Source organism: Aulostomus chinensis, chromosome 14 (genome assembly GCF_037954235.1).
Source record: "Aulostomus chinensis isolate RoL2024-O1b breed Wild chromosome 14, RoL_Achi_v1.0, whole genome shotgun sequence".
NCBI classification, from domain to species: Eukaryota; Metazoa; Chordata; class Actinopteri; order Syngnathiformes; family Aulostomidae; genus Aulostomus; species Aulostomus chinensis.
In genome coordinates this window covers 576,926-593,337 of record NC_141333.1, presented here as the reverse complement: position 1 = coordinate 593,337, position 16,412 = coordinate 576,926, and the positions used below count along the sequence as shown (strand labels likewise).

The 16,412-nt window shown below is 50.1% G+C and overlaps 1 protein-coding gene across 1 annotated transcript; it reads left to right on the top strand.

Moving 5' to 3' along the window:
* Positions 1–797: 797 nt before the first annotated feature.
* On the top strand, positions 798–16,209 carry nwd1 (NACHT and WD repeat domain containing 1). The gene is made up of 19 exons (XM_086223839.1): positions 798–1,376; positions 2,013–2,098; positions 2,213–2,329; positions 2,632–2,986; positions 3,107–4,412; positions 5,708–5,911; positions 5,992–6,145; positions 6,739–6,856; positions 7,474–7,638; positions 7,718–7,915; positions 8,296–8,418; positions 8,573–8,772; positions 9,577–9,840; positions 10,566–10,656; positions 12,415–12,563; positions 13,291–13,564; positions 13,796–14,349; positions 14,986–15,091; positions 15,250–16,209. Exons 1-19 carry the CDS (start codon positions 1,265–1,267, stop codon positions 15,558–15,560), a joined length of 4,887 nt encoding a protein of 1,628 aa, XP_086079965.1. The 5' UTR covers positions 798–1,264; the 3' UTR covers positions 15,561–16,209.
* Positions 16,210–16,412: the final 203 nt, after the last annotated feature.

Sequence of the window (16,412 nt, the reverse complement as noted above, 5' to 3'; positions counted from 1 at the left end):
GAGAGACCAGCTGATGGCCGAGAGACATTCACTCCTAAGGTGAAGCAGAGGAGAGAGAGATGCCAACCATGCTGCTTCCCTGCAGGTTCCTGACGTGCGCCATGTGGACTCCCTGTTCATTGCGCTGGCAGATTATTTAAACCACTGTCAGAACAAAACAAAGGGTTTAAGATGTCCGTGCATCCCCCACGAGTCCAGCATCCCACTGAGGGCTTCCGTGTACACAACTACAAATATGGCGTTATGATCGTATGTGTCCACAATGTGTGTCAGTGACCTTTGACCTTTGACCATCAAAATGTTTTCAGGTCATCATGAATGTCAACAGACATTTAATGAGAACAGACACCCTGAACACATGACGCTCCCAGGCCTGCGAGGCTTGAGTCAACAACACCTGCTGGATCCTTAATGAGCCCTGATAGTGAGCTGAAGACTAAACTGACAGAGAAGTTTCAGGTGTGTTTGTGTCGCATGGCAACAAGGTTTGAAGTGTGTGTGTGTGTGTGTGAGTGAGAGCGAGCACCTGCCCTACAGTGACTTTGTTGTTATCCTCATTATCATCATCCTGGCCTTCCTTGTCAGTGTCATGTTTTCAGCATAATTAGCGTCAAGTTGCAGGTGTGAGCAGCAGCCCCCAGAGGCTCCGCCTCCCACCTGCCCCGCTCGGTAAAAACACAGGTGAGTCAAGGCAGTTCTTCCATCCTTATGAGGTCACTTCATGATGTTGCAGTTCAGCAGCCACTTCTATATTTCACTGTCTTCTCCATCAAGAGGTTGGGGACCTGACTAGCCTAGCATAGCACACACACATAAGAAGTGGGAGGGTAATGTTAGCATAATTTAGCATCCATCCTGGAAGAAAAAGGAAACTGCTATCCTAGGCTAGCACAGAGACTGGAAGCCAACTTCCTGTTGGACAATAAATATACCTCCTGGTCACCTTCCAAAACCAGCTGGTAGCACTCATCAACTTTTAGCTGCTAGTGTACAGAGGTTACATCACTAGTTGTCAAATTACGTTGAAATTATTTACCCAAAAATGCTGAAACATTGATGCCAGAATTGTGCCATAAACTGGAAATACAATGTTGTATTGTTGTTGTGTTAATTTGAAATGATTGGAAACGATAGAGCGGCCTGGTGGCTCCATCAGGGTGCTGAGGTTGCTAAGGAGGAAAATCTCTGAGGGGGACAAAGAGGTTGGTGACTGAGGAGACGCAGAGGCATCAGACGCTGGCTGGGTCTGGAGCAGACGACCACGATGGCAAAGCGACAAGCAGCAGATGTGAGCCTGCGGGACGTGCTGAGGGGACGGACAGCTCAGAGGACCAGATCCAACATGGTCCGAGTCTTCATCAGCTCCACGTTCACAGGTGGGGGTGTTAAATCATGGGGGCTTTCATGAAGCTTTAATAAGCCGTTTGCTTACTAATATTAGTTCTGTTTTTAGTTGTTGTCTTAAGGGGAGAGTCATTCGTTGGTGCTGTCTAAGCTGTGAGTGTCTGTGCAGCAGAGGAGGACAGATCTTGACTTCTAGTGTTGATTATTTTGTGATCAAACTCCAGAACACTTGACCCCACATTTCCCACAATACAACCTGACAAAGTCTGCAGGTGAATTCTTCAGCATCTGGTAATAAAAGCCTTGGGAGATTTCCACTTGTCTGTCAATGACAGTGAAACACGGAAGATTTTTCATTTTTCATTTTCACACTCAGCTGGTTATGATGTCAAAAGAGACTTAGCAGTTTACCTTCCTGGATTTGCCCTGCAGCTAGTTTTCATTGTGAGCATGTTAGCGCGTTAGCTGTCGGCTCGTAGTCAGTAAACACTGTAAAACTGCAGAGCTGAAACAGAGCTCTAGGTGATGTAGCTGACATTTATCCAACAGTAAAACAAAGTGGAGGAACTGTGTTGTTTGTACTACAGTTTCCATGCCATGCAGGTTTGTTTGTCATTAGTATTCTGTGACCTCTCCCACAACCCACTGGCTGACGGCTCCCTGGTCAGACATGAGCAGCGAGAGGAAGGCTCTGCTGGAGAAAGCTTACCCAGAAGTCCTTGCTTTCTGTCGCAGACAGGGCTTGGTGTTTGAGGTCAGTTTAACATTTTCACTGCATTGAGAGTTCAAACTTTCAAACCAAAGTTGGATTAAACAAATGAGATGAAAGGGCTGATAGCTGGATACATGAGTCATGACTCCCATTTAGGTGGTGGATTTGCGTTGGGGGATTCGAAACATCACATCTGGGGACCATGAGGCCTGCGAGCTCTCTCTGCAGGAGATCCAGACCTGCAAGAGGGTTTCAGCAGGTCCAGCTTTCGTTGTGAGTGTTTCATCTTCCCCGAGGTGGTTTTCCCAGCATGATCAAAATTATCCACATTGCATTTTTGTTCAGAAAGATAAAGGAGAATGTTTGATGAGTTGAGAGCGATGCCTTATCTGTGGACACCCTAAACAGCAAAAGGTAACACTTTCAGATGGTTGTCAGATCTTTTGATTGGGTCTCTCTTGAGCGGAAGTTGAACATTATATTGTGATGGTGAGTTTAATCCACAATGGCCTTCAGCTCATTTTTTCTTTGTTCTTTGTGTTTCCTCTTTGTCTTTCTTTGTTTCGGCTCTAAAGGCTCTGCTGGGGAACCGGTATGGCCACCGACCTCTTCCCCGTCTTATCCCTGAGAAGCAGTTTGAAATTCTTTTGTCCAAACTGTCCAAAAAGCCGGAAGGCATCAAGCAGCTGCAACAGTGGTACTTGAGGGACAACAATGCCATCCCACCCACCTATGTCCTTCAGCCAATCCCAGTCCACTTCCCCCACTACAGTGACCTCCGACCTGAGAGTGGGCCCCAACGTGAAAAGGAGGTCCTTTCTTGGCGTTTCATTGAGGCTCAAATGCTGCAGCACCTTCGATTCGCCGCCGCAGATGCAGCAGCTGCTGGTGACATCACAGCTGAGCAGAAACAGCTCTTCTTCACATCAGGTCAGACGTCTCACACAGTTTGCGCTCCATTCTTGTGCTTCTCTAATGGTTGAGAACAGTTTGACTTTAGGCCTTGTCCCAATGTTTTCCTGACAGTTCAGTGTTTTCTTCTCCTCACAGTCACAGAGCGGGAGTTTGGGCGGGGTTTAGGGAAGGAGGAGGGCGAACAATCAGCTCTGCTCTTTGTCCGAGAGATTCCCCGCCAGAGGATGAGGGATGGTCCTAAGCGTCTTGCCAAGTTCATGGATGTGACTGCTGATGGGCTGTTGGATGCAGAAGCCCAGGGCCTCCTTGCTAGCCTCAAGTCCCGCCTCTATACCTCCTCCAAGAACATCCTCAACCTGCACTGCTTGGAGCTCAGCAAAGGATCCATTGACCCAAAGCGTAAAGAGCACGCCCAGTACCTGGACTCTGTCTGCGAGCAGTTTGTCTCTCAGATGAAGGCCAAGATCAGAGTGGCAATGGATTCTGGGGATGGGGGGTGGCAGAGGAAGGTCTGGGGAAGCATTGAGGAAGAAGGTACTTCAGACTGGGTGGTGGAAGAGGTTGGGCACCATGTTGCCATGAGTGCCGGGCTCTGCAGAGATCTCCCTGGGAGAGAGGGTCTACTAGGGAAGCTCTGTCTCACCATGTGGGAGTCCACGAATGTCCGCCATGGCCCACTGGTGGTGCACGGCACCACTGGCATGGGCAAGACAGCTCTGTTGTGCAAGCTGGCACAGGAGATGGATACGGTGCTGGAGGACGGCGCCATGGTGGTGATCAGGCTGCTGTCCGCTTGTCATCCTCAGAGAACAGATGTTGACCACCTCCTCCACAGCATCTGCCTCCAGATCTGTCTGGCGTGTGGTTTGGAACCGCCGACCTCACTGACCATTAACACACACGTGGATTTGGTGAGGTTCTTCCAGAACGTTCTGGCTGCGGTGTCCCAGCAGGGAAACGTGCTGCTCATCATCCTCGACACGCTGGATCAGCTGTCTGACCAACATCACGCACACAGACTGTGCTGGCTGCCTGTCGACATCCCGCCCAATATCCACCTTGTGGTTTCCATGGACACCAAGAGTGAGGTGTTTGCTAACATGCGGCTGAAGGTGAAGACTCTGGAGAATTTTTTTGAGGTGGACCGTCTGTCTCGTGATGAAGGAAAACAGATCATGGAGTCGTACCTTCAAGCATCACAGCGAACTCTGACGTCAGAGCAGAGTGAAGCGGCGCTGCAGAGTTTCCAGAAGAGCGGCTGTCCCCTGCACCTCATGCTGATTCTGTCTGCAGCCAAACGCTGGATGTCCTCCACCCCACTCACACAGCTGCTCCTTGGCACCAACATACAGGATATGATGTCACAGCTTTTCCTGATGCTGGAGGAGAAACATGGGAAGGAGCTGGTTGGCGGGGCCTTGGGGTACATTGCTTTGGCAAGGTGAGTGTTAATGATAGATTGTAGAATAGATTGAGCATGTCAATGAAAGGTGAAGCCAGTGCACATACAGTTGTCCCAATATGTCCTTTTCCCTGCGGCCATTTTGACGGGTTGTGACAGCATAAACACGGTTGTGATTAAGAACATGAACGATGACACTGTAGCATTTAGGTGGGCTGTGGTCCTGCGAGTGCACCTCCATGAGAATGGTTGTGACCATAAGAAGAACAGGACTGTAATGAATTTGATAAGTTACTAACGCATTTGGGCTGCACGGTGGAGCAGTGGTCAGCACTGTGGCCTCACAGCAAGAAGGTTCCGAGTTCGAGTCCCGGCTCGGGGGCGGGATCTTTCTGTGTGGGTCTCCATGTTCTCCCTGTTCCTGCTGGGTTCTCTCTGGTACTCCAGCTTCCTCCCACCGTCCAAAGACATCAATTTGGGGACGAGGCTGATTGATTCTCTAAATTGACCGTAGGTGTGAATGTGAGTGTGAATGGTTGTTCGTCTCTGTGTGTTGGCCCTGCGATGGACTGGCGACCTGTCCAGGGTGAACCCCGCCTCTCGCCCGTAGATGCTGGGATAGGCTCCACCCCCCGCGACCCTTAATGTAGGAATAAGTGGAAGACGATGGACAAACGCATTTGCCTGCCATGACCTGCAGAAAGGGTAAACTGCCAGCAGGGTGTGACTCTACTGGTTGTAAAACTTACGGCTTCAAGGCTTCCAACAATCCCTCCAAAGATGGTTAAATCGGCACGCCACTGTGTTTCACTCCCAGAGATGTTTTTTCTCCTTCGCCACTCTTTTGTGACTCCAAAATGCAGAAAGAGCCAGCCGTGTATATTTAGCTCGAAGCTAATGGAGACTGATGGCTAACAACGGCTAAACTGCCCAGATACATTCGTTTACGAATGTTCAATCTAACTGTGTCGTCTTTATCCAGAGACACGCTCAGTAAGCCAGTGAATTTTGTAAATGGATGTTTTTGGTAAGTGTAGCTATTTTTCCATTAGCTTTAAGCTAAATATACACGTTGCTGGCTCTTACACCTTTTTGTACATAAAAGACAAAGTACACTTTAGGTAACACGTTAAAGGTTTTTAGCATGAGCTTGCTAGCGGGCCAACAAGTTAACGTGAAGTCTTCAAAACCTGTGATGATAATATTTTATAATATTGTTATAAAGACCTATGTCATTAAAAAGGAAAGAAAAATTATTTAAATTGACCGACAGAGCAAAATTTGAAACTATATGTGATCATTACCAAGTTATGACATCATCAGCTAATCCACAGGGAAGGCCTGCTGGAGGGTGAACTCTGTGATGTCATGTCCCTGGATAACGATGTAATTGGGGAGGTGTACAGGTACTCCCTCCCGCCGACACCCTCGCTGATCCGTCTGCCCCCCCTCCTTTGGGCTCACCTCAGAAGGGACCTGGAGGACCAGCTGGAGGAGCGCTGGATGGGTGGTACCATCGCCATCTCCCTCAAGCACCGGTGACAAACACAACCCAGATTAGAAGACTTCAAGGTAGAAGAAGTTTTCATGGACTTTAAGTTCTCTGTGTGTATATTAGATGTATTTGGGAGACGGTCTCAGCACGGTACCTGACATCAGAGCGCCGAGGGCGACGCCTCAGGACCCTGGCGGAGTACTTCCTGGGTCGCTGGGCAGGGAAACTGAAGCCAGTGGCTCTTCCAGGCCTGACGCTGCTGCTCTCTGACAGAAAGGTGGCAGCATGGATGACTCCTCACCAATAACACATATAATAATTGATATATCATATAATAATTCATATTTACAACAATGTTTTTAGCGTTCTTGTGTTTAAGCCTTATTATGAATAGGTTCACCTCTACGGAACGCCATGTTGCATCAGGACCCCAGAATAAACAAAATAGAGGCTTTGTTGGTGTTACAGCAGCCATCTTTTTTTTTTATCATTCCTGTTTCGTAACTTAGCTCCACCCTCTCTAAACCAGCGAGGAGAGAACAGGGGGAGGATGCAGGTGCGCTGGTCCGGATGGCTGAGATTCCTCCAGAGCCTCCTTTAATGCGAGGTTGCTAGATGATAGTGAGAAGAATCAGAGGGATGTCATCGACCTGTGTGGTGTGTTTCCCAGACGCGTGGCTACAGGAGGATACTCCGCCCCATCAACAGCCTTGAGGCTTTTTGGATGATGACAATAATTGATGGTCACGTGACAGCAAATGAACATCTTTGCAGCATGACACTGGCGCGACATACAGCGGAGTGACCTTAAAAATGCTTTCATTGCTTCTTTGCTGGTGGTGTGTTCTCATTCTCTCTATGATGTCACAGGTCCCGCTCCAGCCGCTGTGGTTTGCTCCGGGGTTGGTTAACGTCAGGAAGCTCCAGGAGCTGCCGTATCACCTGTTGCATGCTGGTTTGTGGGAGGAGCTAAGACAAGAAGTTATTGGTAAGAGGTTAAAGCCCCACCCACCAGATGACATCAAAGGTACCAGGTGTCATCCTCCTTGTCAGAGCCTTCACATAGATTACCCAATGCAAGAGAACCACTGTCATAGACTGTAGGATGCTAGCAGTGGCGGACGCAGCTTTTGAAGGAAAACCTCACGGACATTTCTTCAAATTTGGCACCGACGTCTACTTTGACTTAAGCTGATCAGGTCATAAGGTCAGAGGTCAGTCGCTTTTCCAGGACGAAAGGAATTCTCACAAATATCTAAGTGATCTAATAAGGCAAGAAACCTTGGTATGTGACACGATGAACACCCCCCCAAAACAGACCCTGGATGAGCAGCATACAATCTTGAAGGTCAAAAGGTTCTTTTGGGGTTTTTTTGTAACCTCAAATGCTGCGTTTGTATTCCCCCTGCCCTCACGGCTGCCGCACGTACAGACAGGTACACCGATAATCCACTAGCGACCGCACTTGCACCTCACTCGCGCCCCCAACCCCGGGACGCAATATACCAGCCGGTACTCGTCTCCGTGCCAACGATACACAGACAGCCTGTTACTGGGTCACCCAGGGTTCACTGGTGTAGGTGTGACGTTGTTGTTGTGTTTCAGGCAGCGCCAGGTGGCTCTTCTGTAAAAGCCGAGTGTGCGGCGTGTCCAGTGTGATTCAGGACCTTGACCAGTGCACCCAGTATATGGACTGCTCTGAGACCAGACTGGTGCGAGACACTCTGATCCTCATCAAACCCAGCCTGGACTTCCTGGATGGTCACATGGGTCAGTTTGACTTCTGTTACAGTTTGGAAGGTTAGGAGGTTGAAATGTCTGCCGGCATTCTGTTTTCCTTCCACCTCAGACATGTCTCTCTTCTACACCGAGCTCTTAGCCAGACTGTGCTCCTTGGCCACGCCCTTCCCCTCCGTGATTGGCCAGCTGTGCTGCCAGTGTGAGGAGTGGCTGCTGTCATGTCAAGAGCCCATCCTCGTCCCTAAGTGCAGTTTCCTGCCCCCACCAGGGGGGGCGCTTCAGCATACGCTATGCGGTCTGCATGGAGGTGATCAATCTGGATTCAGTTTGACCTCTTATTGACGCTTACAGTGTGACAAGTATATTTAGTGTGCAAATGAACAATCAGCTGATGACATCACTTTCCAAGTGAGATGACAATTGAACAATGTGACTCACAGAAACACCTCAACCCTCTGAACATCAAACACTTCCTGCCACATGTTTACTGACAAACATCATTGATCAGGATGATGAAAAATAGCGGCCCTGTGCCACTGCCTTGAGGTGTCCCGTTTTCTACCAGAACCTGGACATTGTTTAGTGTTTTTCCCACCTCTTAAACCTTCGTTTTTGTTTACATCAAATTACTCCTCAGTATTTTTGGAGAGGGTTATGGTCATATCTTCCTTGTGGGTGTGTCCATAGGTGTTCTCTGTCTGGATATCAGCAAGGAGGCGGAGCTTCTGGTAGCAGGATCAGCTGATGGTGTGCTGGCGGTCTGGAGCCTCACTGAAAAACAACTCGTAGACACTCTGGTGGGACATGCTGGTCAGTGACAACAACAACAACTGTGACACGTTGACCGATGCACACAATCAAACTTGCTAATTGGAGGTCAACAATAATAGTAGCAACAATGATAATAGCAGTAACTATGACAGCGACATTAACTATACAAGCTGTAATTGTCTGTGTTCTGTAGCTGCCATCCTGTCCATCAAGGTGATTGACAGCTCCGCCCACTGTCTCTCATTGGCTGCTGATGGCTCCCTGAGGAGGTGGAGCTTGATGACTGGCCAGCAGCTGCTCTGCATGCAGGAGGTGTGGCCTGTTGACTCCATGGCCTCAGCAGTGCAGCTGCACCTGTGTGATCAGCTGCTATTCATTTACGCCAGGACACAGGTGAGGTCACCTAAAGGTCAACTGGATCACCCTGTAGCCATGGTAACACTGCACGCCCAGGGGTTAGTTGCTGCTGCAGCTGTGGATTATGATTTATGTTCCTCATTTTTTGAAGGAGTAGAGTTTGTTCCTCTGGTGCCAAGCAGCCGGCCATGTTGCTGATTGGTCCGCTGCAACCGACTCCTCTCTTTTCATATGAATACGGTCACAACCAGGTGAGGTAACGCTGGCTTGATTTAATGGCCCAAGAACCATGGTGGCGCTAGGGCTGATCCTCGGTGGAGGTTCTGTGGGTTTGTGAATGTTGGTAATGGAAGACACTTCATTTCATTTCTTCATTCCTCTTGCAGACAGGAAGATGTCAAACCTGCCCCCTGGAACAGGCCCGTCAAAGGGGGCGGTGTCCAAACGGACCACCAACTAAGTGCCACTTACTGTGGATAATTGTACAGGCATGTTAGGTTACCATGGAGAGGCACTGGGAAGGCAGCCATCTTTGTAGTAGAGAGAGCGCTGGGTTGAGCCCGCAGTGACTCGGACATGCCCCCTGATCGCCACCAATCCCTCAGGTCCAAAGCCCAGCAGACTGTGTCAGCTGTTCCCCACAGTCCACATGAGGGCCACTGCCCATATTTTGAAACCACTGATAAAAGTTTAACTCCCAAATGTGTTATCACATCTTCACTGGCAGATCCGAGGGTTTTCATAAACACGGTCACTGGTCATTAATGTGCTTACACAGCCAGTCCCATGTGCGCGTTCGGGCCTGGCCGGGCTCAGACTCAGACCTGGTTCTTGTTCCAGGTAACCGTGTTGGAGCTGGAGGCAGCTGAAACGCTCCTTGTCAGCAGCGGTGGGGAAGGCTTGGTGGTTCTAGGTGTTCTGGAAGATTCCATAGTTCTCCTCCTGGACTCAGGCCGGGTCAGAATATCCTGTCCTGCTGGCAGGACTCCACCTCTTGAGACCCAGTTGGAATCCTGTGAGGAACACCTGACCCCTGCCATCACTGTGACATTACCAAGACGTGGGAAAGTCTTCATGGTTACTGGGGGACAGGTTCTGCATCAGGTGGGTTTCACAAACCAGAACCACAGACACATAATGACTGTCACTGCTTCTAAATAACATCAATCATTTGTCAGAGTGTAACCTGATCAAATGATTTTACAGTCTCAAGTTTTGGTTTGTCAGCTTCCTCAAAATCTTCTCAGTTGAAACAGAAAATAACAAACTAATTCTTAGACTGATTAAAAATCAGGTTCCCAGGTTTAATTATCAAAGTTTGAGGAACGAAGGTTGAGTTGTACAGAGTTTCCTCCCGTTGTCTACTTAAGTGCAGTACTCAGTTTAACCACTGGAGGCTGAAGTCTGCACCCTCCGAGTTGTCACCTGCAGTTTATAGCCTCTGTACAGGAGGATTTATAAAAATTAACTTTTGTGTAGACTACATATTTTGATGCATTTCATTCAGAGATGTTCAGAAGGTCCCCTGACAGACACTCTTCGCTGCACAGCACAGTCACATGACACGGACCTTAGAAGTCAGAAAACTCATCTGAAACTGAAAACTCATTTTTTAATCGAGGTGATGTTCGTTCACTCCTCACTCTTATTGTTGCTGTCATGATGAAACAAATCTCTGAATGAAGAGGACGGTACTCATCTCATCGGCTCAGACGGGTCAGGGTTCATGTTTGCCACAACAGCTGACTTCCATACGCCTGCATCTTCTGTCTGGGATTTCCTTCTGTCCGTGTTGTTGTTGGTCAACTGGTTAATTTTCCTTCCGGCAGATTTCCAGGACAGGCCGACTCACCGCCGGCAAATTCCCTCTGCTGCCATCTTTGCTTTCAGTCACCGAAGATGAAAGACTTCTGTTGGCAGGTGACTCAGGGGAACTCTGGGAGCTGATGATGTCACTGATGGGCTGCACAATTACTGACAAAATCATCATTTTCAATTTTGGATCAGTATTTGTGAGGATTCTTAATAATGTGCATGTCTTTGCTTCAGAGTAAGACACACAGGTTCAGGCTACTGTGAGCCACAGAGACACAGGGCTTCTTCTACTGCTGCCTGTGTTGACTCCTCCCACCTCACCTGCTTCTTCTGTCAGAGAACTGACGCTGACAGAGTCTCCTCCGCTGTTCATGTCCCACTGATCAACACAAGACGGTGGCGCTGCTGCACCATTCGCTCTCTCCCATCAGCTGATCTCTCTCTCTCTCCCATCAGCTGATCTCTCTCTCTCTCCCATCAGCTGATCTCTCTCTCTCCCATCAGCTGATCTCTCTCTCTCTCCCATCAGCTGATCTCTCTCTCTCCCATCAGCTGATCTCTCTCTCTCCCATCAGCTGATCTCTCTCTCCCATCAGCTGATCTCTCTCTCGCCCATCAGCTGATCTCTCTCTCTCCCATCAGCTGATCTCTCTCTCCCATCAGCTGATCTCTCGCCCATCAGTTGATCTCTCTCGCCCATCAGCTGATCTCTCGCTCTCCCATCAGCTGATCTCTCGCTCTCCCATCAGCTGATCTCTCTCGCCCATCAGTTGATCTCTCTCGCCCATCAGCTGATCTCTCGCTCTCCCATCAGCTGATCTCTCGCTCTCCCATCAGCTGATCTCTCTCTCCCATCAGCTGATCTCTCTCTCCCATCAGCTGATCTCGCTCTTGCCCATCAGCTGATCTCTCTCTCCCATCAGCTGATCTCGCTCTTGCACATCAGCTGATCTCTCTCTCCCATCAGCTGATCTCTCTCTCGCCCATCAGCTGATCTCTCTCGCCCATCAGTTGATCTCTCTCTCGCCCATCAGCTGATCTCTCTCGCCCATCAGTTGATCTCTCTCTCGCCCATCAGCTGATCTCTCTCGCCCATCAGCTGATCTCTCGCTCTCCCATCAGCTGATCTCTCTCTCGCCCATCAGCTGATCTCTCTCGCCCATCAGCTGATCTCTCTCTCGCCCATCAGCTGATCTCTCATAACTCATGAAGACTGTCAGACGTCATTGATGGACGTGAGTGGATGAGTTGATGACATCATCCACAGCAAGAGCAACAGACCAGTTTCCTCTCTGCGTAACTAAGCAACAAGAACCAAAGTAGGATGAAGGAACTGAATCTGATCTCCTGGCCGCCATCTGATGGTTCAGATGAATTTGGCCGAGGTCAAACTTGTTGACCCCTGCTTTAGAGCATCGAGTCCGAAGCACACATGAGCACCAGCTAGCGACTGAAGGCTACATTATTACTTGCATCACACACTGGAACCTGTGCAGGTACCACGTTTCAGGTACCAGGTTTCAGGTTCCAGGTGACCACTGCGGCGCCACTCTCACAATCCAATCTTTCTATTTGCTTTTGATAAGAGCGACAAAAACCAGAAGGTCTGCGTTCTCCTACGTGATCGTAGAACCGCTGAGAACCCTTCAACAGGACAATGAACCTGAGGTTTATGTTTCTAGTAAACCGGTCGGGTTTAGACACAGAAACGTTGCTAATGCTAACAAGCTATTTAATCAGTTTAGCTGTTCCCAGTATGGTTCCCAGCCCAAGGAACCGTGTCATGTGTTGAAAGAATGTTTCCAGGTGTGTGCCTCCTCTGGTGGGTGACCGTCCCTAACAGTGATGTTTGATCTCCTGCAGGTGCCAATCAAACACTGAGCCTCTTCAACATCAACAGAGACTCCGTCGAAAGGTTCCTCAACCTGCAGCACGAGGACTGTGTTCTGTCCGTGTGCATGTCCTCTGATAGCCGTCTGCTCGCCACCGGAGCTGCCGACCAGCTCGTACGAGTACGAGATGCCACCGTTTATCCTCGTTAGCTGGGTCACCCTAAAGTTCCACCAGTCGCTTGTGCAGCGTCGGTACACTGACGTGTGCGCTCCATACATACATACACGTGTCTATATAGATAGATCAATGTATTGATCAGTGATCAAACAACCTGAATTATCTGATAAATACATGAACTTTAGTAAGTGGGCGGGGCCTATGATATCAGCGCTCATCAATCTGATGCAGAAATATGTGACATCATCAGACAGCTGGAAGCTCTGTTGGAGTACCTCTAGTAGTAGTACACACTCAGTATCAGTGCCCACACAGACACAGTGGTCCAGCTCATGCAGGGCGCCTGGGCGCTGCAAAACACACGCAGTTGTCAAAATGGACCTGACCAATCAGAGGAGGAGCTGTGATACCTGACATGCTAACTTACAGTGGAACTACAAAAATTCCTTATTTCTGCAGTACTCTGTTGTGCACACCGAATCATTTTACTATGAAATGTAACAGAGAAAATAGCGGCCACTGACACCTGGTTGCACAGGTGAGCGAGGCCAGGTGGTGGTCTGGTTGAGCAGGTTTTCAGTCAAACGCTCTCTCTGATGTGGATCATTGGTCTGCAGAACAGTGAGGATCAAAGCTTTTCTCTTACTTTACCTTTCACCTGACAGGACCGTTGTAGCTGTAGAACGTCAGTGCTGGCGGCCCCAGCAGCCATGTTTCTGTGTATTCCAGGTGTGGTCGGTGACCACCGGAGCCTTGCTGGACACCTTGTGTGGCTCAGACGCTCCCGTCACCCACCTGCTTTGGTACGACAGCTTGGTGCTGTCTGCCTCAGCATCGGCTTCCTACATCCAGCTGTGGAGTCTGGAATATGACGCTCGCCACAAGCCCACCGCCCACATCCCTGCAGGCTCCGCCTACGTTGCTGTCACAACAGACGCAGACAGAGTTTTCTATGTCCGTCAGCAGAACCAGACGGAGGTGATCAGCTGGGACAATCATACGGGTCAGTGCAGTTTTATCTATGATCAGAGAGGAATGTGATGTTTGTTGGAGTAGACACATGTCTGGTGACCAGACGCCATACTGAGTACCAACATGTCGGTGAGCCACGCTGACCACAGCCGAATGGGACTCCGAATAAGACAAAGCCCACATGGGTGGACTGTCCCCTGAAGCCAGATTTACTCGGTTGGTTCCCAGTCGTTGGTCTCATGCTCTCCTGGTCTGGCTGCAGGGTCGATAGTGGATCGGCTGCCCGTATCCACAGAGGTCAGCTGTTTGGACTTGGCTCAACACAAACGCCTACTCCTGTGTGGCCTGACCACCGGCACCGTCCTCATCTACCCGCTGGACCTGCCCCAGGAGACACTCTGCATACCACCTCCAGAGAGCCTCCCCAGGGTTCTTTGCCTGGCTGTCAGCCCCCAGGAGAAGCACATGGCGGTGGCCTACGAGGACTCGGTTTGTCTGTTTGAGATCACCACCCGAGACAGCTTTCCCACGGTGGAGGGGCCCCTGGACCGGTTCCCACTGTCCCTCCTGCAGGCCCCGCTATCGTCCATGGCCCTGCTGTCCGACTTCAGGCTACTGTACGGGACGTGTGGTGGAGAAGTGAAGTTCTACAACTTCAGCAGCCGCAGCTCCCTCAGCCTACAGTCCCACCGCAGCAGAGTGACCTGCGTGGCTGCCAGCAACTGGGGGACCCACGCGCTGGTGGGCTCGGAGGACGCTGTGCAGAGGCTGTGGGCTTTGAGCCCGCTGGAGCTGGACCACACCATGGAGTTCAAGGTTACTAAACACGCGCCAGGTGCTCCTCACATGCATGCCGGTGTCCAGCCATCTCACATTTATTCTACCTGGGAGGAAGTCTCTTTCCACACTGATGGAGGCGCCGCCATGCAGTCGCTGGCTAGTAGTTGGACAGTGCATGAGAGGGAAGTTAGCCCTTCAGGGATGAGGTGTTTTGTAGTTGCATTGTTCCTCCTCTGCCTCTTCATGACCACCAGCCAGAGCGTGATCAGCTGGTAACAACGCGCCTGTGCTGCAGAAAGGCTTCCCGCAACGTCTTCTTTCGAGAAGGCGGAGCTTAGATATAAAGATAGATAAGAAACTACCAGTAACTCTGCAAGAGCTTCAAAAGTAAGTAATTATAATTTTTAGAGAAGGCAGAGCTTCAATTGGTAACTGCTAATGTAATTTCATGAGGGCGGAGCTTTCAGTGGTTACGACTGGTCATTTTTAGAGAGGGCAGCTCAGATGCGGGCCCCTGTAGCCGAGGGCCGGGGCAGCAGGGCCCCCTCATCCTCTGAAAAGAGTCCATCAACACAAAGGCCTCCACTGCAGCTGCAGGACGGTTGCAGGTTTCTATGTCACGACACTCAAACAAAGAGGTGGTAACTCTGCTGTGGTGCTGTCCGTGTCCAGGGTTTCTGCTTCGAGGGCGTCCTCTGTGCCGCCTTCTCTGACAGCGACCAGGCAGTCTTCACTGGATCGCAGGACCGAACCATCAAAGTCTGGGACGTCGCCACGGGTACGTTGAAGTCAACAGTCTCGAGGTCGTAGTACCTGCCTCACAGATGTACTGCACAGCTATGACACACACACATGCTAATAACACACACCAAGGAGACATGCCACGTACACGCCACAAATCCTCACTCGTGTCTGTTTTCTGCATCTGGCCATCAGGAAACCTTCTGTTGGTCCAGTACGTCTACTCGGCCGTCGTCAGAATGGTGACCTTCCGGAACGGCTTTGTGGCGTTATCACAGCGGGGCGCCGTCATCAGAGAGGTGTTCCACTGTCCAGATCACATAAGTCTGGGCTACAACCCCCTGAGGAACGTCAAGGCTCAGTACAGGGTCACGTCCAGGCAGAAGAAGGACAACAGCCCGCCGACCGCTACATCCAACCTCCAGGACTTTAACCCCGCCCAGTTCAACCTGAGGCTCATGAGCATGCTCAAAGACAAACCGTCCTCCACTTGTCTTCTACTGTAGAGCATCGGGCCCTCAGACACTCAGGGGCCTCAAACTAAATAATGATGAAAACTTGTGAAGCGGCTTGAGAAAAAGGGAAGCTAAATCTACAGCGAAGTCTGAGTGACACTCACCTGTGACCCACCTGACAGCATCAAAGTACAGCAAACACACGTGCAGCAGAACCCAGCCACATCTGAGTTGACATCAGAGTCCTGAACCTTTGTCTCCGGTTGAGATAGGACCCACAGTTCCCGGTTCCTCTCCTGGTACCAGTGCACAGCTCTGCACCCACTACGAAACAGCGCAGTGCGACAAGAGTATGGTGGGACGGTTTGGCTCCTCTCAGCTGAGGTCGCCGTCCCTCTGTCTCCGCTGCTGGGATCCCTACTCAGCGTCTCTGGGGACTTTAGTGGTACTCAGCTGTGCCCGGTTCTGCTGGCGGGGTGATGTTCTGGTCCCCTTTCCCTTCTGACACCAGCACCCCCTTTCTTCTGTGGTCAGATGGGGCAGCTGGATCAGCTGACGCCAGGGGCATCACCACAGAACACAGGAGTGATGAGGAGTGAGGAAGAGTCCTGTCGTTCTCTGGTTTCTCTGCGTTTGTCGACTAAATAGTTTGAGATTAAAGCTTTTCATGTTCTATTGTGAGGAGGCCAATAAAAAACGAGAATGTATGAAAAGGAAACATTGGAAGCGCGAGATGGTGAATGGCTTCAGATGCATTTTCCTTCTTGTTCAGTCGTTGCAGCGCTTCAAGAATCCATTTGCAGTGACGCTGTCATCACCAACAATGAATTGAAATTTGTGTTTTCCAGGGTAAAAATCCAGATTAGTTAAGAACGCAAAAAGCTGTGGCGTCTAGGTCATGAC